The 24,962-nt window shown below is 45.4% G+C and overlaps 1 protein-coding gene across 2 annotated transcripts in view; it reads left to right on the top strand.

Annotated features, from left to right (window-relative positions):
* Window positions 1–5,544: 5,544 nt before the first annotated feature.
* The window catches only part of STPG4 (sperm-tail PG-rich repeat containing 4), a 109,641-nt gene continuing 90,223 nt past the window's right edge, over window positions 5,545–24,962 (top strand). The window contains exon 1 of one of the 2 annotated variants that reach the window (XM_056568092.1): window positions 5,545–5,701. In XM_056568092.1, coding sequence (XP_056424067.1) covers window positions 5,660–5,701 — 42 coding nt within the window. In that variant the 5' untranslated portion in view covers window positions 5,545–5,659. Of the gene's footprint in view, window positions 5,702–10,150; window positions 10,285–24,962 lie in introns of those variants that run through there. The other variant, XM_056568091.1, reaches the window with a different exon arrangement.

Here is a 24,962-nt window from a genome sequence, read left to right on the forward strand (position 1 = left end):
TTTAAAATTATTACTACTTAGTTAATTTTTGGAAAACTTGCTTTTCTCGCTTTTCAGTCAAAATGTTGCACAAAAAAATTGCGTAGTCGCAGTTGCGACAATTACAGTAAAGAAAACCTGACTAAACCCGTTGATAAATGTCCATATATATTCTACGGAAGGAATGATCAAGCTTGTTCTTTTGGCAGATAAATTTAGCTCCGCCTCACAATGCCGTAGTGTCCTTTGTGCAGCGGAATCTCATTGTGACAGCATTGGGACTCAAAGCGGAATTCTGCTCGGCAATTCCGAAGTGTGACCCCAGCCTTATTTTTTATTTTAGTGAATGGCTTATAAAATCCCCCATTCACTTGCACTAGACTTTCGCATAACTGATGAGCCATTGGGCACAGTATTTCGTAAATCCTTTTCAAATCCTGTATGTGTGAATGGAGCCTTATTGGCACAGGGATATGTGGAAACCGACACCAAAGTATGTGCAAACCTCATACCAGGAAGAATTCTTCAGCGAGCACGTGGCGAAAAGTAAACAGAAGCCATGCCGCCGAATGTGAGAGAATGAATATGTGCAGAATAGATGTTACCTTCACTTCCTTCTGTGACACAATTATAAGACCGATAACAAAAGCTTTGGGGAAACCCCTAGGATTTACCAGGGAGTGCCTCCTGTCATTGATCCCTCCTTATTAAAGGACAACTGCAGCGGAATTACTCATCCCCTATTCACAGCATAGGGGATAAGTGTTTGATCGCTGGGGGGCCGACCGCTGGGACCCCCCTCGATCTCCCTAACGGGGCGACGGCATTAGCGCCCATGGTGACATAGCGTTGACCTAGAGGTCGACGGTGACGCCCCGTCTCCTGCCCATGCAGTTCTATGGGGGATGCGGGGAGGCACGAATGATGCCTCTCCGCCTCTCCCATAGAGATGTATGGAGGAGGTGTGCCGGCCGCAACGTCATGCTGCGGCTGGCATGCCCCCTGCACGGGAGAGCCGCGTCCCCGTACAGGTCATTCCCATTTTACACGAATTCTCACGTATATATGAAGCATCCCCTGTCATTTAACCATAATCTCTAAGATGAACACAAAGAATGCCCGGAGAGCCGAAAGTCACATAGGTCATATAGTGCCATGGACTACAGAAGTGGTCTCCAAACTGTGGACCTCCAGATGTTGCAAAACTACTTCTCCGAGCATAACACATAGAGGAGAAAGTGGAGTTCACACTATACCGCTTTGAATAAAATATAACTTTATTGAGTACAATTCATAAAAATAAAGACAGCAGTCTCAAAACCTGGACCAAGTGAGGGCCACAGTGAAAAGGCCAGGCAACCAGAGAGCTTATATAAGAACAAAGTGTATCTGGGAGCACCTATCTGTGTCAAGGCCTTAAAGGGGTACTCCGGCCCTGAGACATCTTATCCCCTATCCAAAATATAGGTGATAAGATGTCTCGCTGCTGGGGACCCCCGCAATCTTGTATTCGCCACCCACCTGTTTGAGCTGCACGCCGCGCTGCCAGCTCACAAATTGTCGGGTGGCGACCACTGGGCCGGAGTATCATGACGTCACAACTCCGCCCCTGTATGACGTCACAACTCCGCCCCTGCTATGCAAGTCTATGGGAATGGGCGTGATGGCCGTCACGCCCCCTCCAATAGACTTGCATAGCGGGGGCGGAGTCATGGTCACCACCCAGCTGTTTGTGAGCTGGCACCGTGGTGTGCAGCTCAAACAGGTGGGTGGTGAATACAAAATTGCAGGGGTCCCCATCGGCGGGACCCCCGCGGTGAGACTTTGGATAGGGGATAAGATGTCTCAGGGCCAGAGTACCCCTTTAATACCTCTCATGAAGGAAGAGATAAAAATCTATCACTTATGTTTGCCCCACAGCAATATCGCTACCATCTGGGTGCTAAGTGTCCCTATATTGGTTTTTCCATATAGAGCTAAAGAGTGCAAAAGTCGTTACTCAAAATAAGGTGCCTAGTGCTTACCCATTGTGACACTACTCTGTACCCCAACGCCGTTTTGTATCCTTTTTCAAGGGACCGTTGGCTGTCCGGGCATGCTCGGAGTTGTAGTTTTACAACATCTGGAGGTCCACAGTTTGGAGACCACTGCATGGACAATGAGTCACCATGTGATATCCAAAGTTGTAAGCATTTTCTTCGGGATATAAAAAAAAATGTATTTTATTTTTATTTCAGAGTTTTATCAAAGAGGTTTCTCAGGACTGTACATTATTGAGCTATCCTAAGGACAAACCATCAATATTCAAGTCGGTGATGGTCCGACTCCCAGCTCCCCCACCGATCAACAAATTCAGTATTTCCCAACTGCACTAATTCAGACCATAGGTCACTGAAGGCATTCGTGTAAGCAGAGAAACTCTTGTTCACCTTTCTTCTCCTCTGGCTAGACCAGTGTTTCCCAATCAGTGTACCACCAGCTGTTGAAACCCCCAATTCCCAGCATGCCAGGACAGCGGCAAATTGAATTTCAAGTTAATATTCAATCAAACAGAAGCATACTAGTGGGAGATAGGGAAGAGCGCATAGGTCTGTATGCAGATGATACAGTGCTCTTTCTCTCAGACCCGTTGTCGACGCTGCCGTATGCTATGGCCTTGCTGGATAGGTTCGGATTTTATTCTGGGCTGTTTATCAACTGGTCTAAATCCGTTATAATGCCCCTCTTGCGTAAAACTTGGCCCCCTATTATGTGTGGCCTTCCAGTGGTCACGGAGTTTAAGTACTTGGGGATCTTTATCCATAGAGACCCAGCTGGTGACCTCTCGTCTAACATCCTCTCATTGATCCCATATGTCAAATCCAAATTTAGAGTTTGGGCTACGCTAACGCTATCTGTTACTGGGTGTGTTAATCTTATTAAACTCATTATCCTCCTTAAGTGCCTGTATATGTTGGAACACGCTTCTGGGCCTGTCCCTAAATATTTTTTTGACTCCCTTCACTCTCTCCTGTCCCCCTTTATTTGGGGCCCAAATAGACGCAAAATTCGACTTTCTACTTTGCAACGCCCTAAATTAGTGGCAGGTATGTCATTACCTGACTTCTACCTTTACTATTTGGCGGGCCAGCTGCGTTATCTCAGGAAGTGGGTGGGAGAGGATGTTGGAACGGGTCCGGAGCGATCCTTGACTAGCTTTGTCCCGTTCTTGACCCCGAGACTTCTACTGGAGAGTCCCACCCTTGGCGGGCAGGCTTACCTACCCCTCCATAAACTGGTGATCAAGGTTTGGCGTGCTGCTAAGGTACTCTATGGTTATACTGGTGTGCCATCGGATCTCCCGATGTGGGACAACCCCTTTCTCCCACACATTACTGTCTCTCTGGACCCACCCTTTTGGAGGGGACTTGGGATTCTTACTTTTGAACATGTGTACCGTGATAATATACTGTATTTCTTTGATCAGTTACAATCCACCTATGCTTTGCCCAGGCATTGTTTTTTCAGGTATCTACAGTTGCGCCATGCGCTTAGTGCTCAATTCCCTGTAGGTAGCGCCCCTATATCAGCCTTTCCTCTAATAGGTGTGTTGCGCTCTCAGGGTCCTAGGGGGCTGGTGTCCATCCTGTACACACACCTTATTCAGGCCAAGATTTCCGGATCCCAGCTGCCGGCAGTCCGGCATTGGGAGTCTCACATCCACAATTTGTCTACGGAGGTCTGGGAGGAAATTTTTTCCTCGCACATGCTGGTGTCCCCAGCGGCTAATAAGAAATTGATTCAATTGAATATCATTCATTACAGCTATGTTACCCCTCTCAGACTGTTTAGAATGGGTCGTTCAGACTCTGATGCCTGTCATCGCTGTGGTGATGCCAGAGCGGACTTTTGGCATCTTATTTGGGCTTGCCCCTATATTGAGGCATTTTGGGGGGAGGTTATTCGATTTCTCAACACACTTGCTCAGCCTCCCTTATCTGCTGACCCCTTAATCTGTCTTTTCTGTGTTTTAGATGAGGAGGTGTGGACTCATCATGTCCGCGTCTTCTTGAGGGAAACATTATTCATGGCTAGGAAGGCTATTGCGCTTAAGTGGATGGACCCCAGCCCTCCTACTTTATCTCAATGGAGAGCTTTGGTGAATGCTGTGATACCCTTCTCCCATTTGGTATATAAGCATAGGAAATGCCCAGGTAAATTTCTTTCAGTGTGGGGTGAGTGGTGCTCCTCTCCGTCTACACAATGCTCATACTCTATGTCTCCTCGTGGGCCCCCATCCCTGGTTCCTGGAGACCGTGTGTGATTGCGTTGTGCACTTATCGTCTTCTCTCTTTTCTGTGCCATGTTAGCTGGTATTTCTGTTCTCTTCTCTTGCACGGGTCTGCTTCCTTTCATTTCTCTTCTTTCCCACCCTCCCCCTTTCTCTCTTTCCATCTCTTACCTTTCCTCTCTACTATGGTGGTACATATCTTTGCCCAGGGTGTGCTCCGTGGGGATGCTCCAATTACTTTTTTCTCGAGTATCCCTGGTTCTCCCGGTTTGAAGTTGCCTACTTAGTGTTCTTTATATTGCATTCTAAGATAAGTAACCCTGTCGTTTACATTCTGTCAGATTGTACTGTTGCTCAGGCGCCCTTGGATTACTGTAATGTGTACTACTCTGTTGTCACTTTATTGGGCCTGCGAGCTGATTGTACCTTACTTTTCAATGAAACGTGTTTAAAAAAAACAGAAGCATACTAGTTATGGATGGAGAATCCGCAACATTGTAGAGAGGGATTGAGTAGGATAAGGATAACTCACTGGGAAGCGGGGATCCAAGACATAAGAGCTAACATGTAGAAATAAAATAAATATATGAATAATGATCAGCCACCATTGCAAAAAAAGGGGTACTACAGTTATAAATAACGTATCCCCTATCCACAGCATAAGGGAATAATAATAATTATTGTTATTATTTTATTTATATAGCGCCAACAGATTCCACAGCACTGTTTACAATAAGTGTCTGATGGTTGGGGCATGGCTCTTCCTGCTGAATGCTCCAGCCCCCAACCTTCAGAGACACACTGGTCTCGGCAGTGACGGCCCGCTTGGCCAATCACCTTTTTAGGCAGGACACCATTGTGATCGGTGACTGAGTGGGCCATTTCTTCTGAGACTAGTATCGGACCAGTCTTGGAAGGTGTGGTAGAGCGCTCAGCGGGAAGAGTCAGGCCCCATTCTGGAGATCACGGGGGTCCTAGTAAATAGACCCACCTGTGATCAGACACCTGTTCCACTATCCTGTGGATAGGGGATACATTTTTAATAACTAGATAAGCCCTTCAAGAATGGAGGTCCGGAATTGGAGAGATTACAAAACCTAGGGGATGATTGAAAAGATATCCAGTCATTCGGGGGGAGATTGATCAAAACCTATGCAAAAGAAAAGTTGTCCAGTTGCCCATAGCAACTGGTCAGATTGCTTCATTCATTTTGCAGAGGCCTTGATAAAAATGAAAGCAGCGATCTGATTGGTTGCTATGGGCAACTGGGCAACTTTTCCTCTGGACAGGTTTTGATAAATCTCCTCCACTATGTCCTACTATAATGATCAGTTTCTGCAGGGGTTAATGCTATTAGCTATTCTAGGTGCACAACCTTAGCCATCCATTCTCCTAAAGTAGGGGGTGCAGATGATCTCCACTTTTGGGGTGCAGCCATATTCGCCACCTATAGTAAGTGACGAGTTAAGGACTTCCTGTATTTGTTCTGAGACATGTCAAACATGAATAACAGAGTCGCTTCCGGAGAGTTAGGGACCAAATTTCCCATAACATCCCAGATTATCAGTTGACCAAAAGTTGCTAGTGGAGGGACACTCCCACCAAATATGGTGCCTGGTGCCACAGCGCCAACAGACAACTGGAACTGTCGGAAACCAGCGTTGGAGCTGTACAGAGAGACAGTACCGTTGAAAAACAGAAGAGTTTTAAATATTTTATCTACTTAGGGTACGTTCACACATACAGGATCTGCTGCATTTTTTTTGCTGCATATTTTCTGCAGCTAATTTTGCCATCCATTAAAGTTAATGGGTGGCAAAATATGCAGCAGATCCTGTACGTGTGAACGTACCCTAAATGAGGAAAAGGCATATAACAAAAGTTTGGCATTGCCTGGTAGTGCAATGCGACCAAGCTTAGCCCCATTTTCATGAATGGGCTGAACGGCAGCACCAGACAGTGCCACACTAGGCTGGACGTTACCGTGTTGAGTCTTTGGTGAAGAAGCTATGGTCCTGGGAGTGGGATCCTCACCGATCATACATTTATGACCTATACTAAGGTTATTATATCTTGTAAAACCTTTTTAGAGTATGCAGGAATAATAATATAACCCTTACAATAATCCATACTGATGCCCCAAGCTTTATATTGTTATGTATTACTGACTTGGATACAGTGATCCCTCAACTAACAGTGGCCTCAACATACAATATTTTCAACATACAATGGTATTTCTGGACTGGACCATTGCAACTTGAAACCAGACTCAACATATTATACTACAGACATAATATTACAGGGAGGTATTACATGTTCTGTTAATTTAGCTTTTAGTAGGGTTGTTTTGTGCACATGGATTTTAACATCTAGATTAAAAGTCAATTTTTAGGGATAGCTGGATCACTTTATCCTGTTTCTGGACATTCCTCTGTTGAGTACCGGCTCAACTGAAAAGCTCCGTGCTCCCCTGCACCAACTCCCACTGTGGCTACATTTGAACTACACACAGTGGGGCAAAAAAGTATTTAGTCAGCCACCAATTTTGCAAGTTCTCCCACTTAAAAAGATGAGAGAGGACTGTAATTTTCCTCATAGGTATACCTCAACTATGAGAGACATAATGAGAAAAAAAATCCATAAAATCAAATTGTCTGATTTTTTAAAGAATTTATTTGCAAATTATAGTGGAAAATAAGTATTTGGTCACCTATAAACAAGCAAGATTTCTGGCTCTCACAGACCTGTAACTTCTTCTTTAACCCCTTAAGGACCAAGGACGTACCGGTACGTCCTTGGTCCTGCTCTTCTGATATAACGCGGGGTTACACAGTAACCCCGCGTCATATCATGGCGGGCCCGGCGTCATAGTGAAGCCGGGACCCGCCTCTAATAGCGCGCAGCGCCGATCGCGGCGCCGCACGCTATTAACCCTTTAGCCGCGCGCTCAAAGCTGAGCCGCGCGGCTAAAAGTGAAAGTGAAAGTTCCCGGCTAGCTCAGTCGGGCTGTTCGGGATAGCCGCGGCTAATCGCGGCATCCCGAACAGCTGACAGGACAGCGGGAGGGTCCCTTCCTGCCTCCTCGCTGTCCGATCGCCGAATGACTGCTCAGTGCCTGAGATCCAGGCATGAGCAGTCATGCGGCAGAATCGTTGATCACTGGTTTCTTATGAGAAACCAGTGATCAACATAGAAGATCAGTGTGTGCAGTGTTATAGGTCCCTATGGGACCTATAACACTGCACAAAAAAAGTGGGAAAAAAAAGTGAATAAAGATCATTTAACTCCTCCCCTATTAAAAGTTTGAATCACCCCCCTTTTCCAATAAAAAAAAAAACACAGTGTAAATAAAAATAAAAATAAACATATGTGGTATCACCGCGTGCGGAAATGTCCGAATTATAAAAATATATCATTAATTAAACCGCTCGGTCAATGGCGTGCGCGCAAAAAAATTCCAAAGTCCAAAATAGTGCATTTTTGGTCACTTTTTATATCATTTAAAAATGAATAAAAAGTGATCAATAAGTCCTATCAATGCAAAAATGGTACCGTTAAAAACTTCAGATCACGGCGCAAAAAATGAGCGCTCATACCGCCCCATACACGGAAAAATAAAAAAGTTATAGGGGTCAGAAGATGACAATTTTAAACGTATTAATTTTCCTGCATGTAGTTATGATTTTTTCCAGAAGTCCGACAAAATCAAACCTATATAAGTAGGGTATCATTTTAATCGTATGGACCTACAGAATACATATCAGGTGTCATTTTTACCGAAAAATGTACTACGTAGAATCGGAAGCCCCCAAAAGTTACAAAACAGCGTTTTTTTTTCAATTTTGTCGCACAATGATTTTTTTTCCCGCTTCACCATAGATTTTTGGGCAAAATGACTGACGTCATTACAAAGTAGAATTGGTGGCTCAAAAAATAAGCCATCATATGGATTTTTAGGTGTAAATTTGAAAGAGTTATGATTTTTTAAAGGCAAGGAGCAAAAAACGAAAATGCAAAAACGGAAAAACCTCCGGTCCTTAAGGGGTTAAGAGTCTCCTCTGTCCTCCACTTGTTACCTGTATTAATGGCTTCTGTTTGAACTTGTTATCAGTATAAAAGACACCTGTCCACAACCTCAAACAGTCACACTCCAAACTCCACTATGGCCAAGACCAAAGAGCTGCCGAAGGACACCAGAAACAAAATTGTAGACCTGCACAAGGCTGGGAAGACTGAATCTGCAATAGGCAAGCAGCTTGGTGTGAAGAAATCAACTGTGGGAGCAATAATTAGAAAATGGAAGACATACAAGACCACTGATAATCTCCCTCGATCTGGGGCTCCATGCAAGATCTCACCACGTGGTGTCAAAATCATCACAAGAACGGTGAGCAAAAATCCCCTAACCACCAGGGGGGACCTATTGAATGACCTGCAGAGAGGTGGGACCAAAGTAATGAAGGTTACCATCAGTAACACACTACGCCGCCAGGGACTCAAATCATGCAGTGCCAGACATGTCCCCCTGCTTAAGCCAGTACATGTCCGGGCCCATCTGAAGTTGGCTAGAGAGCATTTGGATGATCCAGAAGAGGATTGTGAGAATGTCATATGGAATATCAAAGTAGAACTTTTTGGTAAAAACTCAACTCGTCGTGTTTGGAGGAGAAAGAATGCTGAGTTGCCTCCAAAGAACACCATACCTACTGTGAAGCAAGGGGGGTGGAAACATCATGCTTTGGGGATGTTTTTCTGCAAAGGGACCAGGACAACTGATCCGTGAAAAGGAAAGAATGAATGGAGCCATGTATCGTGAGATTTTGAGTGGAAACCTCCTATCAGCAAGGGCATTGAAGATGAAACATGGCTGGGTCTTTCAGCATGACAATGATCCCAAACACACCACCTGGGCAACAAAGTAGTGGCTTTGTAAGAAGCATTTCAAGGTCCTGGAGTGGCATAGCCAGTCTCCAGATCTCAACCCCATAGAAAAGCTTTGGAGAGAGTTGAAAGTCTGTGTTGCACAGCGACAGCCCCAAAACGTCACTGCTCTAGAGGAGATCTGCATGGAGGAATGGGCCAAAATACCAGCAACAGTGTGTGAAAACCTTGTGAAGACTTACAGAAAACGTTTGACCTCTGTCATTGCCAACAAAGGGTATATAACATAGTATTGAGATGATATTTGGTAGTTGACCAAATACTTATTTTCCACCATAATTTGCAAATAAATTCTTTAAAAATCAGACAATGTGATTTTATGGATTTATTTTCTCATTATGGCTCTCATAGTTGAGGTATAACTATGATGAAAATGACATAACTCTCATCTTTTTAAGGGGGAGAACTTGCACAATTGGTGGCTGACTAAATACTTTTTTGCCCCACTGTAAGTCGTGAGCTGACTCTACACCTAGTTTTGTTTTGTATTACATGTTCTGTACAGGGCCCTGAAGAAGCTCCTGTCCTCTACATAGACAGTGATTACAGCTCCCAGCAGATCTTTCTTACTTTTATATGTAAGGACTTGTTTTATCTGTATTATAATGATAATAAAAGCTATGTTTTAAGACTTCTGTGTACACAGGTCTAACACTCATCAGATACTCACCTTATTACTTATCTGTATTAGTTATCCACTTATTTTTCTTTAATGCTCACTTTTTCCTCTTTTTAGATGACATTTTGGGGGCTTTAGAACCAATTACCAGGTTTCCATAGAGTTGTGGTCTCAACATACAATGGTTTCAACATACAATGGTCGTCTTGGAACCGATTAATATTGTATCTTGAGGGACCACTACTATAGATAATGCATTCTGATCTAACTCCTCCGTTTAGCCTGCAGCTGGGTGTCATGGCAATCACTACCGGCATGTGGAAGCTGCTGGGGGCCCTTGTCTCGACTGTCCGGTTGGGCCACATATCAGCGTAGCGTAGGCAAGACTAGATACATTGTTTAACTTACTGAGAGTAGTAAAATGGATGCAGTGAAAATGAGAAGGAGCAGTCAACGGATGAAGCTACAGAAGAAGGTAACCCCTATCCCCTATCTTCATCTTCACGGATGGTGGTCATAGCTATCTTTGATGGGAGATAAGTATGAGCAATTTTAGGAGGATATTTCTGAGGAACAAGTGAAAGGTTAAAGCAATAGTAGAGAAACATGGTTCCTCCAGCCCCGGAAAGATATTGAATACATTGAAGTTAGTCCTCAATATAGGAGACAAATACAATAACAGAATTATGTAAACATTTTGGATTTCACTAGACCAGTTGTCTCCAAACTGTGAACCTCTAGATGTTGCAAAACTACAACTCCGAGCATTCCCCCGAAATAGTACCATGTACTACAGAAGTGGTCTCCAAACTGTGGACCTCCAGTAGGTCACAAAGTATCATGGACTACAGAAGTGGTCTCCAAACTGTCGACTTCCAGTAGGTCACAAAGTATCATGGACTACAGAAGTGGTCTCCAAACTGTGGACCTCCAGTAGGTCACAAAGTATCATGGACTACAGCGGTGGTCTCCAAACTGTGGACCTCCAGTAGGTCACAAAGTATCATGGACTACAGAAGTGGTCTCCAAACTGTGGACCTCCAGTAGGTCACAAAGTATCATGGACTACAGAAGTGGTCTCCAAACTGTGGACCTCCAGTAGGTGACAAAGTATCATGGACTACAGAAGTGGTCTCCAAACTGTGGACCTCCAGTAGGTCACAAAGTATCATGGACTACAGAAGTGGTCTCCAAACTGTGGACCTCCAGTAGGTCACAAAGTATCATGGACTACAGAAGTGGTCTCCAAACTGTGGACCTCCAGTAGGTCACAAAGTATCATGGACTACAGAAGTGGTCTCCAAACTGTGGACCTCCAGTAGGTCACAAAGTATCATGGACTACAGAAGTGGTCTCCAAACTGTGGACCTCCAGTAGGTCACAAAGTATCATGGACTACAGAGGTGGTCTCCAAACTGTGGACCTCCAGTAGGTCACGAGTACCATGGACTACAGCAAAGGTCTCCAAACTGTGGACCTCCATATGTTGCAAAAACTACAACTCCAAGAATGCCCGGACAGCTGTTGGCTGTCCGGGCATGCTCGGAGTTGTAGTTTTGCAACATCTGGAGGTTCACAGTATGGAGACCATTGGGCTAGATCTCATGGACAGGTGCTACACTCTAGACACACATACAAAACAAAAGCATTGTATTTGATCTAATGAAAGCAATAATACAAGATACTTAGAGCTACGGAGTCCTAGGAATGATTGAGTGTCAATTTTTTTTGTGTGTGTCTTATTTTTGCCATCACCTGGAGCTAAAATTTAGTTTTTTGCCCCAGTCCTGTATCTAATTAGCCTTGCAAAAGGCAAAGTGGCTTGTTGGTGCCTTGACCCCGGCAACTGGGGCACATGGGCCTCCTGCTCATCCTCCCGGGCGTCTTGGTTTGGGGTTTACTTTGCATTCGTTTTGATAAATCTCCACGATTGACTCATGAATTGTTATGCAATACATGGTCATTCTGTATTCCCTGACTGCTCCTGTGCAAATATAGTGTCAGCTAAAGTCCGTAGATTTGAGGCAATCTCTTTTTTTGTTCCAGCTACTTAATTTTAGCATTTCAAGGAGTGAACAATTTTTTTTTATTTTCATATTTTCACCGTTGCATTTCAAGAGCCAAAAGCTCTTTCTTTTCAATTGATATATCTTGTTTTTTTTGTTTTTTTGTTACAATACAATATCTATCTATCTATCTATCTATCAATCTATAATATATATATATATATATATATCTAAATATATATATATATATATATATATGTATATATATATATATATATATATATATATGTGTTCTTTTATTTGTCATGGTAAACTATTTTTGTTATTTTTGTTTTCAACAAATTTTATAGCATTTTCCAAAATACAATTATAACAGAGTACAAATACAAAAGTTACACATCAGTGTTGGTTACACTGATCAGCATCCATTGGTTTGTGTCTGCTCTAGTAAAGGAAAGTAGCTGAGTAAGGCTGGGTTCACTTCACGTTTTCTCCCATATGGGAGCGCATACGGCAGGGGGAGAGCTAAAACCTTGCACTCCCATAAGCTTTCTATGCGCTCCCGTATGTAATTCATTTCAATGAGCCGACCGGAGTGAAACGTTCGGTCCGGTCGGCTCATTTTTGCACCGTATGTGCTTTTACAACCAGACCTAACACCGTGGTTGACCACAGTTTTAGGTCCGGGGAAAAAAGCGCATACAGCGCAAAAATGAGCTGACCGGACCGAACGTTTTACTCCGGCCGGCTCATTGAAATGAATTACATACGGGAGCGCATAGAAAGGCATACGGGAGTGCAAGGTTTTAGCTCCCCCTTGCCGTATGCGCTCCCCTATGGGAGAAAACGTGATGTGAACCAGCCCTTAGGCTGTATTCACATATATCAGGCATCCGGCAAAATTTCCCTCCGGCATGCACCGGAGGGAAACTGATGCTAGAATTGATCCCATTCACAATCATCCAGCATCTCAATTTTGACACCAGATGGTTGAACACACCGGATGGCACTGGACAGGGGAATGGAGCTTGCTGCTGGATGTCGGATGCTACACAACTGATGACAACTGATACACAATGTCACGATCACACCCTATCGGTCCAGCCAAGACATTAGAGAGAGCGTGATGGTGCAAGGGTTAAGGCCACCAGACCTCTGGGTATCCACTACTAGTCCCAGCAAGTCACCAAATTAACCCTTAGATAAACGTGTGTTACGCCGAGCGCTCCGGGTCCCCGCTCCTCCCCGGAGCGCTCGCAACATCCTCGCAATTGCAGCGCCCCAGTCAGACCTGCTGACCGGGTGCGCTGCGATACCTCTCCCAGCCGGGATCCTGCGCATCCCGGCTCCCGTACCTGACTCGCTCTCCGTCGGTCTTGTCCCGGCGCGCGCGGCCCCGCTCCCTAGGGCGCGCGCGCGCCGGGTCTCTGCAATTTAAAGGGCCACTGCGCCACTGATTGGCGCAGTTAGCTTAATTAGTGTGTTCACCTGTGCACTCCCTATTTATACCTCACTTCCCCTGCACTCCCTCGCCGGATCTTGTTGCCATTGTGCCAGTGAAAGCGTTTCCTTGTGTGTTCCTAGCCTGTGTTCCAGACCTCCTGCCGTTGCCCCTGACTACGATCCTTGCTGCCTGCCCCGACTTTCTGCTACGTCCGACCTTGCTCTTGTCTACTCCCTTGTACCGCGCCTATCTTCAGCAGTCAGAGAGGTTGAGCCGTTGCTGGTGGATACGACCTGGTTGCTACCGCCGCTGCAAGACCATCCCGCTTTGCGGCGGGCTCTGGTGAATACCAGTAGCAACTTAGAACCGGTCCACCAGCACGGTCCACGCCAATCCCTCTCTGGCACAGAGGATCCACCACCTGCCAGCCGAATCATAGTTACATAGTTACATAGTTACATAGTTACATAGTTAGTACGGTCGAAAAAAGACATATGTCCATCAAGTTCAACCAGGGAATTAAGGGGTAGGGGTGTGGCGCGATATTGGGGAAGGGATGAGATTTTATATTTCTTCATAAGCATTAATCTTATTTTGTTCCAGGAATGTATCTAATCCTGTTTTAAAGCTGTTAATTGTTCCTGCTGTGACCAGTTCCTGAGGTAGACTGTTCCATAAGTTCACAGTTCTCATGGTAAAGAAGGCGTGTCGCCCCTTGAGACTAAACTTTTTCTTCTCCAGACGGAGGGAGTGCCCCCTCGTCCTTTGGGGGGGTTTAACCTGGAACAGTTTTTCTCCATATTTTTTGTATGGGCCATTAATATACTTATATACATTTATCATATCCCCCCTTAAACGTCTCTTCTCAAGACTAAACAATTGTAACTCCTTTAATCGCTCCTCATAGCTAAGATGTTCCATTCCCCATATTAGTTTAGTCGCGCGTCTCTGCACCCTTTCCAACTCCGCAGTGTCCCTTTTATGGACAGGTGCCCAAAACTGAACAGCATATTCCAGGTAAGGCCGTACCAATGCTTTATAAAGGGGGAGTATTATGTCCCTGTCCCTTGAGTCCATGCCTCTTTTGATACATGACAATATCCTGCCGGCTTTGGAAGCAGCAGCCTGACATTGCATGCTATTCTGTAGTCTGTGATCTACAAGTACACCCAGATCCTTCTCTACCAGTGACTCTGCCAGTTTAATCCCCCCTAAGACATACGATGCATGCAGGTTATTAGTACCCAGATGCATAACTTTACATTTATCCACATTGAACCTCATTTGCCAAGTGGATGCCCAGACACTTAGTCTATCCAAGTCATCTTGTAACTTATGCACATCCTCTATAGACTGTACCGTGCTACAAAGCTTGGTGTCATCTGCAAAGATAGAAACAGAGCTGTTAATACCATCCTCTATATCATTGATAAATAAATTAAACAACAGCGGGCCCAGTACTGAACCTTGGGGTACACCACTAAAAACCAGGGACCAATCAGAGTACGAATCATTGACCACCACTCTCTGGGTACGATCCATGAGCCAGTGTTCAATCCAGTTACAAACTAAAATTTCCAAACCCAAAGACCTTAACTTACCTGTCAGACGTCTATGAGGGACAGTATCAAACGCTTTAGCAAAATCCAGAAACACTATATCCACAGCCATTCCTCTGTCAAGGCTTCTACTCACCTCTTCATAAAAGCAAATTAGATTGGTTTGACAACTTCTATCCTTAGTAAACCCATGCTGGCTATCACTTATAATACAATTATCCCCTATGTATTCCTGTATGTAATCCCTTATAAGTCCTTCAAACAATTTACCCACAATGCACGTTAAACTTACCGGTCTATAGTTTCCTGGGGAAGACCTAGAGCCCTTTTTGAAGATTGGCACCACATTCGCCTTGCGCCAGTCCCTTGGCACAATACCAGACACCAGAGAATCTCTAAATATCATGAACAGGGGTACAGATATTACTGAACTTACCTCTCTAAGAACTCTTGGGTGTAGTCCATCCGGTCCTGGGGATTTGCTTTCATTTATATCACTTAACTTACCTTGTACCATCTCTACATTAAGCCAGTTCAGTACATTACATGATGTGTTACCAGCACCGACCTGGCCAATGTCAGCTCCTTCTTCCATAGCGTATACAGAACTAAAGAACCCATTCAGTAGCTCCGCCTTCTCTTGATCGCCTGTGACAACCTCCCCATTATCATTATTAAGGGGTCCTACAAGCTCTGTCCTTGGTTTTTTTGCATTTATATGTCTAAAAAAATATTTAGGATTAGTTTTGCTTTCTTTGGCCACCTGTCTCTCATTTTGAATTTTTGCTGTTTTTATTACATTTTTACAGATTTTATTAAGCTCCTTGTACTGTTTAAATGTTATAGCTGACCCATCAGATTTGTATTTTTTGAAGGCTATTTTTTTGTTGTTTATTGCTCTTTTAACATCATGTGTCAGCCATGTAGGATTTAGTTTTAATCGTTTATATTTGTTCCCCTTTGGTATATATTTAGCTGTATAGTTATTTAGAGTTGATTTAAAGATGTCCCATTTACCTTCTGTATCAGTATTTGAGAACACCTCCCCCCAGTCTATGTCCTGTAGTGCAGCCCTCAGCCCAGGGAAATTTGCCTTTTTAAAGTTATATGTTTTTGCTTTCCCCGTCTGTCTTTGTTTTCTACATTTTATGTCAAAAGTAACTATATTGTGGTCGCTATTACCAAGGTTTTCCCGCACAGTTACATTACCAACCAGCTCTGCGTTGTTGGAAATGATCAGATCCAACAAGGCATCACTTCTTGTTGGGTCCTCCACAAACTGGCCCATAAAATTATCCTGCAATAAATTTAGGAATTGTCGCCCCTTTGTAGTTTTAGCCAACCCCGGACCCCAATCTATATCTGGATAGTTAAAATCTCCCATTATTACCACTGTACCTGCCCGGGCGGCCCTCTCTATTTGTTTATGAAGCTGAACTTCTATCTCTTCAGTGATATTAGGGGGTCTGTAGATTACACCAAATACTATTTTTTCAGTATTTCCCTCCTTTTGTAATTCTACCCACAATGATTCCACATCCTCAGAATCATCACACACTATGGCATCGTTCACACTGACTTTCATACCACTTCTTACATACAGACAGACTCCACCACCTTTTCTGTTCATTCTATCCTTGCGAAACAATGTAAACCCCTGCAGATTGACAGCCCAGTCATGCGAGGAGTCCAGCCATGTCTCAGTGACCCCAACTATATCAATATGTTCCTCCAGTATCAAGGCCTCAAGCTCCCCCATTTTATTTGCTAGGCTTCTGGCATTTGTGAACATACACTTTCGTGACAGTAGATCCGGCCATGGATCCCGCTGAAGTCCCCCTGCCAGTTGTCGCCGACCTCACCACGGTGGTCGCCCAGCAGTCGCAACAGATGTCTCAACTGACCGTGATGCTACAGCAGCTACTACCACAGCTTCAGCAATCATCTCCTCCGCCAGCTCCTGCACCTCCTCCGCAGCGAGTGGCCGCTTCCGGCCTACGATTATCCTTGCCGGACAAATTTGATGGGGACTCTAAGTTTTGCCGTGACTTTCTTTCGCAATGTTCCCTGCACTTGGAGATAATGTCGGACCAGTTTCCTACTGAAAGGTCTAAGGTGGCTTTCGTAGTCAGCCTTCTGTCTGGGAAAGCTCTGTCATGGGCCACACCGCTCTGGGACCGCAATGACCCCGTCACTGCCTCTGTACACTCCTTCTTCACGGAGATTCGAAGTGTCTTTGAGGAACCTGCCCGAGCCTCTTCTGCTGAGACTGCCCTGCTGAACCTGGTCCAGGGTAATTCTTCTGTTGGCGAGTACGCCATCCAATTCCGTACTCTTGCCTCCGAATTATCCTGGAATAATGAGGCCCTCTGCGCGACCTTTAAAAAAGGCCTATCCAGCAACATTAAAGATGTTCTGGCCGCACGAGAAATTCCTGCTAACCTGCATGAACTTATTCATCTGGCCACCCGCATTGACATGCGTTTTTCCGAAAGGCGTCAGGAGCTCCGCCAGGATATGGACTTTGTTCGCACGAGGCGTTTTTTCTCCCCGGCTCCTCTCTCCTCTGGTCCTCTGCAATCCGTTCCTGTGCCTCCCGCCGTGGAGGCTATGCAAGTTGACCGGTCTCGCTTGACACCTCAATAGAGGACACGACGCCGCATGGAGAATCTGTGCCTGTACTGTGCCGATACCGAACACTTCCTGAAGGATTGTCCTATCCGTCCTCCCCGCCTGGAAAGACGTACGCTGACTCCGCACAAAGGTGAGACAGTTCTTGATGTCAACTCTGCTTCTCCACGCCTTACTGTGCCTGTGCGGATATCTTCCTCTACCTTCTCCTTCTCTACTATGGCCTTCTTGGATTCCGGATCTGCAGGAAATTTTATTTTGGCCTCCCTCATCAACAGGTTCAACATCCCGGTGACCAGTCTCGCCAGACCCCTCTACATCAATTGTGTTAACAATGAAAGATTGGACTGTACCGTGCGTTACCGCACGGAACCTCTCCTAATGTGCATCGGACCTCATCACGAAAAAATTTAGTTTTTGGTCCTCTCCAACTGCACTTCCGAAATTCTTCTTGGATTACCTTGGCTTCAACGCCATTCCCCAACCCTTGATTGGTCCACAGGAGAAATCAAGAGCTGGGGTACTTCTTGTTTCAAGGACTGTCTTAAACCGGTTCCCAGTACTCCCTGCCGTGACCCTGTGGTTCCCCCTGTAACCGGTCTCCCTAAGGCTTATATGGACTATGCTGACGTGTTTTGCAAAAAGCAAGCTGAGACTTTACCTCCTCACAGGCCTTATGACTGTCCTATTGACCTCCTCCCGGGTACTACTCCACCCCGGGGCAGAATTTATCCTCTGTCTGCTCCAGAGACTCTTGCTATGTCTGAATACATCCCGGAAAATTTAAAAAAGGGGTTTATCCGCAAATCCTCCTCTCCTGCCGGAGCTGGATTTTTCTTTGTGTCCAAAAAAGATGGCTCCCTACGTCCTTGCATTGATTACCGCGGACTTAATAAAATCACGGTAAAGAACCGCTACCCCCTACCTCTTATCTCAGAACTCTTTGATCGCCTTCAAGGTGCCCACATCTTTACCAAACTGGACTTAAGAGGTGCTTATAATCTCGTCCGCATCAGGGAGGGGGACGAATGGAAGACTGCATTTAACACCAGAGATGGACACTTTGAGTATCTGGTCATGCCCTTTGGCCTGTGCAACGCCCCTGCCGTCTTCCAAGACTTTGTTAATGAAATTTTTCGTGATCTCCTATATTCCTGTGTTGTGGTTTATCTGGATGATATTCTGATTTTTTCTGCCAACTTAGAAGAACACCGCCAGCATGTCCGCATGGTTCTTCAGAGACTTCGAGACAATCAACTTTATGCCAAAATGGAGAAATATCTGTTTGAATGTCAATCTCTTCCTTTCCTAGGATACTTGGTCTCTGGCCAGGGATTACAAATGGACCCAGATAAACTCTCTGCCGTCTTAGATTGGCCACGCCCCTCCGGACTCCGTGCTATCCAACGTTTTTTGGGGTTCGCCAATTATTACAGACAATTTATTCCACACTTTTCCACTATTGTGGCTCCTATCGTGGCTTTAACCAAGAAAAATGCCAATCCCAAGTCCTGGTCTCCCCAAGCGGAAGACGCCTTTAAACAGCTCAAGTCTGCCTTTTCTTCTGCTCCCGTGCTCTCCAGACCTGACCCATCTAAACCCTTCCTATTGGAGGTAGATGCCTCCTCAGTGGGAGCTGGAGCTGTCCTTCTACAAAAAAATTCTTCCGGGCATGCTGTTACTTGTGGTTTTTTTTCTAGGACCTTCTCTCCGGCGGAGAGAAACTACTCCATCGGGGATCGAGAATTACTGGCCATTAAATTGGCGCTTGAGGAATGGAGGCATCTGCTGGAGGGATCAAAATTTCCTGTTATCATATACACCGATCACAAGAATCTCTCCTATCTCCAGTCTGCCCAACGGCTGAACCCTCGCCAGGCCAGGTGGTCGTTGTTCTTTGCCCGTTTTAACTTTGAAATTCACTTTCGCCCTGCCGACAAGAACATTAGGGCCGATGCCCTCTCTCGTTCCTCGGATGCCTCGGAAGTAGAGGTCTCTCCGCAACACATCATTCCTCCTGACTTTCTGATCTCCACTTCTCCAGCCTCCATCAGGCAAACTCCTCCAGGGAAGACCTTCGTTTCTCCACGCCAACGTCTCGGGATTCTCAAATGGGGACACTCCTCCCACCTCGCAGGCCATGCGGGCATCAAAAAATCCTTGCAACTCATCTCTCGTTTCTATTGGTGGCCGACTCTGGAGACGGATGTTGTTGATTTTGTGCAGGCCTGTACTGTCTGTGCCCGGGATAAGACTCCTCGCCAGAAACCTGCTGGTCTCCTTCATCCTCTGCCTGTCCCGGAACAGCCTTGGTCACTGATTGGTAGGGACTTTATTACAGACTTACCCCCATCCCGTGGCAACACTGTTGTTTGGGTGGTCGTTGATCGATTTTCCAAGTTGGCACATTTTATTCCTCTTCCTGGTCTTCCTTCAGCGCCTCAGTTGGCAAAACAATTTTTTGTACACATTTTTCGTCTTCACGGTTTGCCCACGCAGATCGTCTCGGATAGAGGCGTCCAATTCGTGTCTAAATTCTGGAGGGCCCTCTGTAAACAGCTCAAGATTAAATTAAACTTCTCTTCTTCTTATCATCCTCAATCCAATGGGCAAGTAGAAAGAATTAACCAGGTCCTGGGTGACTATTTACGGCATTTTGTTTCCTCCCGCCAGGATGACTGGGCAGATCTTCTACCATGGGCCGAATTCTCATACAACTTCAGAGTTTCAGAATCTTCTGCTAAGTCCCCATTTTTCGTGGTGTACGGCCGTCACCCTCTACCCCCCCTCCCTACTCTCTTGCCCTCTGGTTTGCACGCTGTGGATGAAGTGACTCGTGATCTTTCCACCATATGGAAAGAGACCCAAAATTCTCTTTTACAGGCTTCATCCCGCATGAAAAGGTTTGCCGATAAGAAAAGAAGAACTCCCCCCATTTTTGCTCCCGGAGACAAGGTATAGCTCTCCGCTAAATATGTCAGCTTTCGTGTCCCCAGTTACAAACTGGGACCACGCTATCTTGGTCCTTTCAAAGTCTTGTGCCAGATTAATCCTGTCTCTTACAAACTCCTTCTTCCTCCTTCTCTCCGTATTCCCAATGCCTTCCATGTCTCTCTCCTTAAACCACTCATCATTAACCGCTTCTCTCCCAAACTTGTTTCTCCCACTCCTGTTTCCGGTTCTTCTGACGTCTTCTCCGTGAAGGAGATTCTGGCCTCCAAGACGGTCAGAGGAAAAAAAAATTTCTTGGTGGATTGGGAAGGCTGTGGTCCAGAAGAGAGATCCTGGGAACCTGAGGACAACATCCTAGACAAAAGTCTTGTCCTCAGGTTCTCAGGCTCCAAGAAGAGGGGGAGACCCAAGGGGGGGGGTACTGTTACGCCGAGCGCTCCGGGTCCCCGCTCCTCCCCGGAGCGCTCGCAACATCCTCGCAATTGCAGCGCCCCGGTCAGACCTGCTGACCGGGTGCGCTGCGATACCTCTCCCAGCCGGGATGCGATGCGCATCCCGGCTCCCGTACCTGACTCGCTCTCCGTCGGTCTTGTCCCGGCGCGCGCGGCCCCGCCTTCTAGGGCGCGCGCGCGCCGGGTCTCTGCAATTTAAAGGGCCACTGCGCCACTGATTGGCGCAGTTAGCTTAATTAGTGTGTTCACCTGTGCACTCCCTATTTATACCTCACTTCCCCTGCACTCCCTCGCCGGATCTTGTTGCCATTGTGCCAGTGAAAGCGTTTCCTTGTGTGTTCCTAGCCTGTGTTCCAGACCTCCTGCCGTTGCCCCTGACTACGATCCTTGCTGCCTGCCCCGACCTTCTGCTACGTCCGACCTTGCTCTTGTCTACTCCCTTGTACCGCGCCTATCTTCAGCAGTCAGAGAGGTTGAGCTGTTGCTGGTGGATACGACCTGGTTGCTACCGCCGCTGCAAGACCATCCCGCTTTGCGCCGGGCTCTGGTGAATACCAGTAGCAACTTAGAACCGGTCCACCAGCACGGTCCACGCCAATCCCTCTCTGGCACAAAGGATCCACCACCTGCCAGCCGAATCGTGACAACGTGTTTTACCAGAGCCTCCTTCAGAAAGGTGAGCTCCTATATTTAGAGATCAAAGACCAGAGCTGATTAATTAAACATTTAATCTGATAAAAGGTATCACAGTGATGACTATATAAAAATACAGAAACAAATGACATACAGGTACAAAAATATATAAAAGAGTTTGCAAGACAAGTTCAGAAAACAAAAGATGAAGTTGTTACAGCATGATGATATAGCAGTCCATGTGAGTGAGTCCAGCTCTTGTCAGCTTGTTGCACAGCATTGAACAACAGTTGAGTCCAGCATTTTAAGTCTTATCTGCTTCTTTGGAGGGAAACTCCATTCCCCCCTCCCCTCTGATGCCACCAGGTGGGGCATCTTTCTTCCTGATCCCTTATCTCTTTGATCATATGATGAGACCAGAGTGCATGACTTCAAAGGAGATACAAACAAACAGCCAGACCCCCCAATAAAATGCAATACACAAAAAACAAAGGATACACCATCTGAATGACCCCTCACCCATGTCTTATAAAACACATGTATGTTTCTATAATCAGGCCTTGGGCCTGACACACAATGTTTAGCTGAGCTCACTTATGCCGGATGCCAGACATATGTGAACCCAGCCTTAGTGGCCGTAAGTCTTGGCAGTTGTTACATCACAGTTGCCAAAAACAACATATATGAAAACATCTTTTTTAGAATAGGGAAGCTCTCAAATTTTGATGCGCTTCATATGAGGCAGCCTGATGGTGATCTATTTATTTTCAATTAAATCTTTTTTACCATGAATAAAGTGTTTCATTATTTTGTGGAAAGATACCTTTTTTTCTTCTATTAAATAATACAATGTGAATGCACCAAGCTTGGTAAATGCATATGCGTAACATTATTCAATTGTGTAACAGTGTGTACACGCCAATATTGGTTAATATATATATATATATATATATATATACACACACACACCAAAAGATCCAACAGATCCAACAGCACTCCCAGGGATGTGATGAATAGAGATGAGCGAATCGAATTGGACGAATCCGAATTCCTTACGAATTTCCTGAAAAATTCAATTCATAACAAATCCGAATATCACCACGATTCGATAAAAGAAAATCGATTAATTAAACTCCATTTAGTGCGGCTCAGGCCAGGGAATCTAAAATGGCGGCTACACGCGTGAGGACATGGGGCAAGGAGCTCTGGGAAGGTGGAAAGGCGGGTAGTGGGATCACCCTGAATCACATGCGGTATGCAGCCTATCAGCAGCCAGCCAACCCTGTGATGTCACAGCACTATATATTTGGCAGCCATCCCTGCAGACAGGCATTGCTGGGATTTTTTCCTGAGAGAGCAGACAGTGTCTGTCTGTGTGTTACTGAGAAAAAAAGATCTTTACAGCAGTGAATCAATTCTGGCAGGCAGGCAGATAGACAGGGACAGTAGAGAGAGAGAGAGTACACTTTATGTTGCAAGTGTGCTGGGGTGTATTACTCTAAAGCTAATAAGGGCCAGTTAGTGTGAGCACTAAAAGACCTAGTCACCTGCTTTTAACGCCTAATTCAGGCGTAACCATACTGGGGCATATTTTGCTATCCTAAGTGTAATATTTATGCACTCAGCGCTTTTTCGTTCTTCATGTTAAACTCATTGGGGTCAGTTATTGTTAAAGGCCAGAAATACCTACACACCTGCTTTAAACGCCTAATTCAGGTTTAATTGTACTGGGGCAAATTTCCTATGATAAGTGTAATGTATACGCACTCAGCTGTTGTACAATTATGTCAGGAAGTGCCAGAACGTGCACAGAGGAGTGGGAGAGGCCTAAATTCATCAGGCAAAGGCAGAGGTTGCATCACATTAGGGGCACATGCCAGCAGGAGTCGCAGCCAGAGGCCTGAGCTCACGGTATCAGCTAGTGGTCGTGTCTCGACCAGCAACCCAGCTGCCGTCATTGATTGGTTAACTTGGTCATCCATTTCATCCAAAGTGACATCCGACACGCACAATCAACAGTCGGTGGGTTGTATAGCAATTATTTATTTAATTTATATTAAATATTATTAAAAAATGTACAAGTCGCATGCAGATTACAGGCGTCACTATTAGAATCACTGCCGCAGAGCGTCTGGATGTGACAGCAGGGTCGGGAGACCATATGGCGTCACAATTGAAGAGATTAAAGAGATTTTTTTATTTAATTTAAATTTCTTTTAATATTTAAAATAGGAGAGCAAGTGTGGTGCCAGCAGCCGCAGCAATTCCAGCTCCAAGTAGTGAAAGTGTTAAAATTTTTAAGTAGAAGAAAATTACAAATCTGGAAAAAAAAAGTGGAAACCAACTGGTGGGAAAACATCAAAGGGGTTATCCACCATAAGGTGATTTTAGTACGTACCTGGCAGACAGTAATGGTCATGCTTAGGAAGGATCTGCACTTGTCTTGGGGCTAAATGGCTATGTTGTGAGATTTCCATAACACTGTGGCTAACTTTTTGTGAACTGGTATTTCCTGCTTGATTCTCCTTCTTTTGCCTACAAATCCCATAATTCAATTTTCCTCGCTTCCACACATCAGCCACCCCACCCATTGAAACATAAATTATCAGCATCCATTCAAAAGACCTGTGGTTTTCAATCAGGGTGCCTACAGCTGTTGCATTAGTTGCAGATTGATCCCTCCACCCATTGAAGCAGACAGGCTCCCTGTCATCAGCTGACTAGTGAGTCAGGTCTCGGCCGCATTGCAACCTGGGAAAAATAATTTTGTATGCTGTTAAAAATAAATATTGGGATGAAAATCAAAGAAGAATTGTGAGAAAACCGTCACACACAGGTACAGACACTATATTATGAACTACACTAACTTTACAGCCCCTGTAGCATAGTCAAATAAAAAAAAAATCCTGGAATACCCCTTTAATCTCAGAGTTCCCCTTGTTAAATAACCTCACTCAGGTTTATGGAACGGACTGTTGCAGAAATTTCTACAACTTAAACTGCCCCCTTTTAAATCCACCCTTGATGACCTTTTCACACGTAATGCTATCTCTTTTTTGATAGCACTTTTAACACAGATTTTAGTGTTTTTTGAAGTTTGTAAATTTTTGCACTTGCATGCTCTGTAATCAGGGCTGTAGCTCCCATGAGGCGAGTGAGGCGAGGTGCGCTGTTGCAAGGGGGCGCAGTGGCCAGGGCTGCATTGGCCCTGGCCACTGCATCTACTTGCACAGGTAGTCCAGCACACATTACACTGAGGAATTGACTCCCAACCGGGGTGCCAGGACACTCTGGTGGGAAATATAGCGCTAACATTTTTTGATTTTCCTGCCCAGGCCTGCGCACCTGTGAGTCACTGGGGTGCAGGCCGGGCAGGAGGGAAGTCTGTGTGCAGTTTCGGACGGGTGGTGCTGCAGCCCCAATCCTCGTGTATCCTCCCTCTCCTGTGGAGCAGCTCTGGACTCTGGATTCTCCCT

This window comes from Hyla sarda, chromosome 3, assembly GCF_029499605.1.
Source record: "Hyla sarda isolate aHylSar1 chromosome 3, aHylSar1.hap1, whole genome shotgun sequence".
Classification (NCBI taxonomy): domain Eukaryota; kingdom Metazoa; phylum Chordata; class Amphibia; order Anura; family Hylidae; genus Hyla; species Hyla sarda.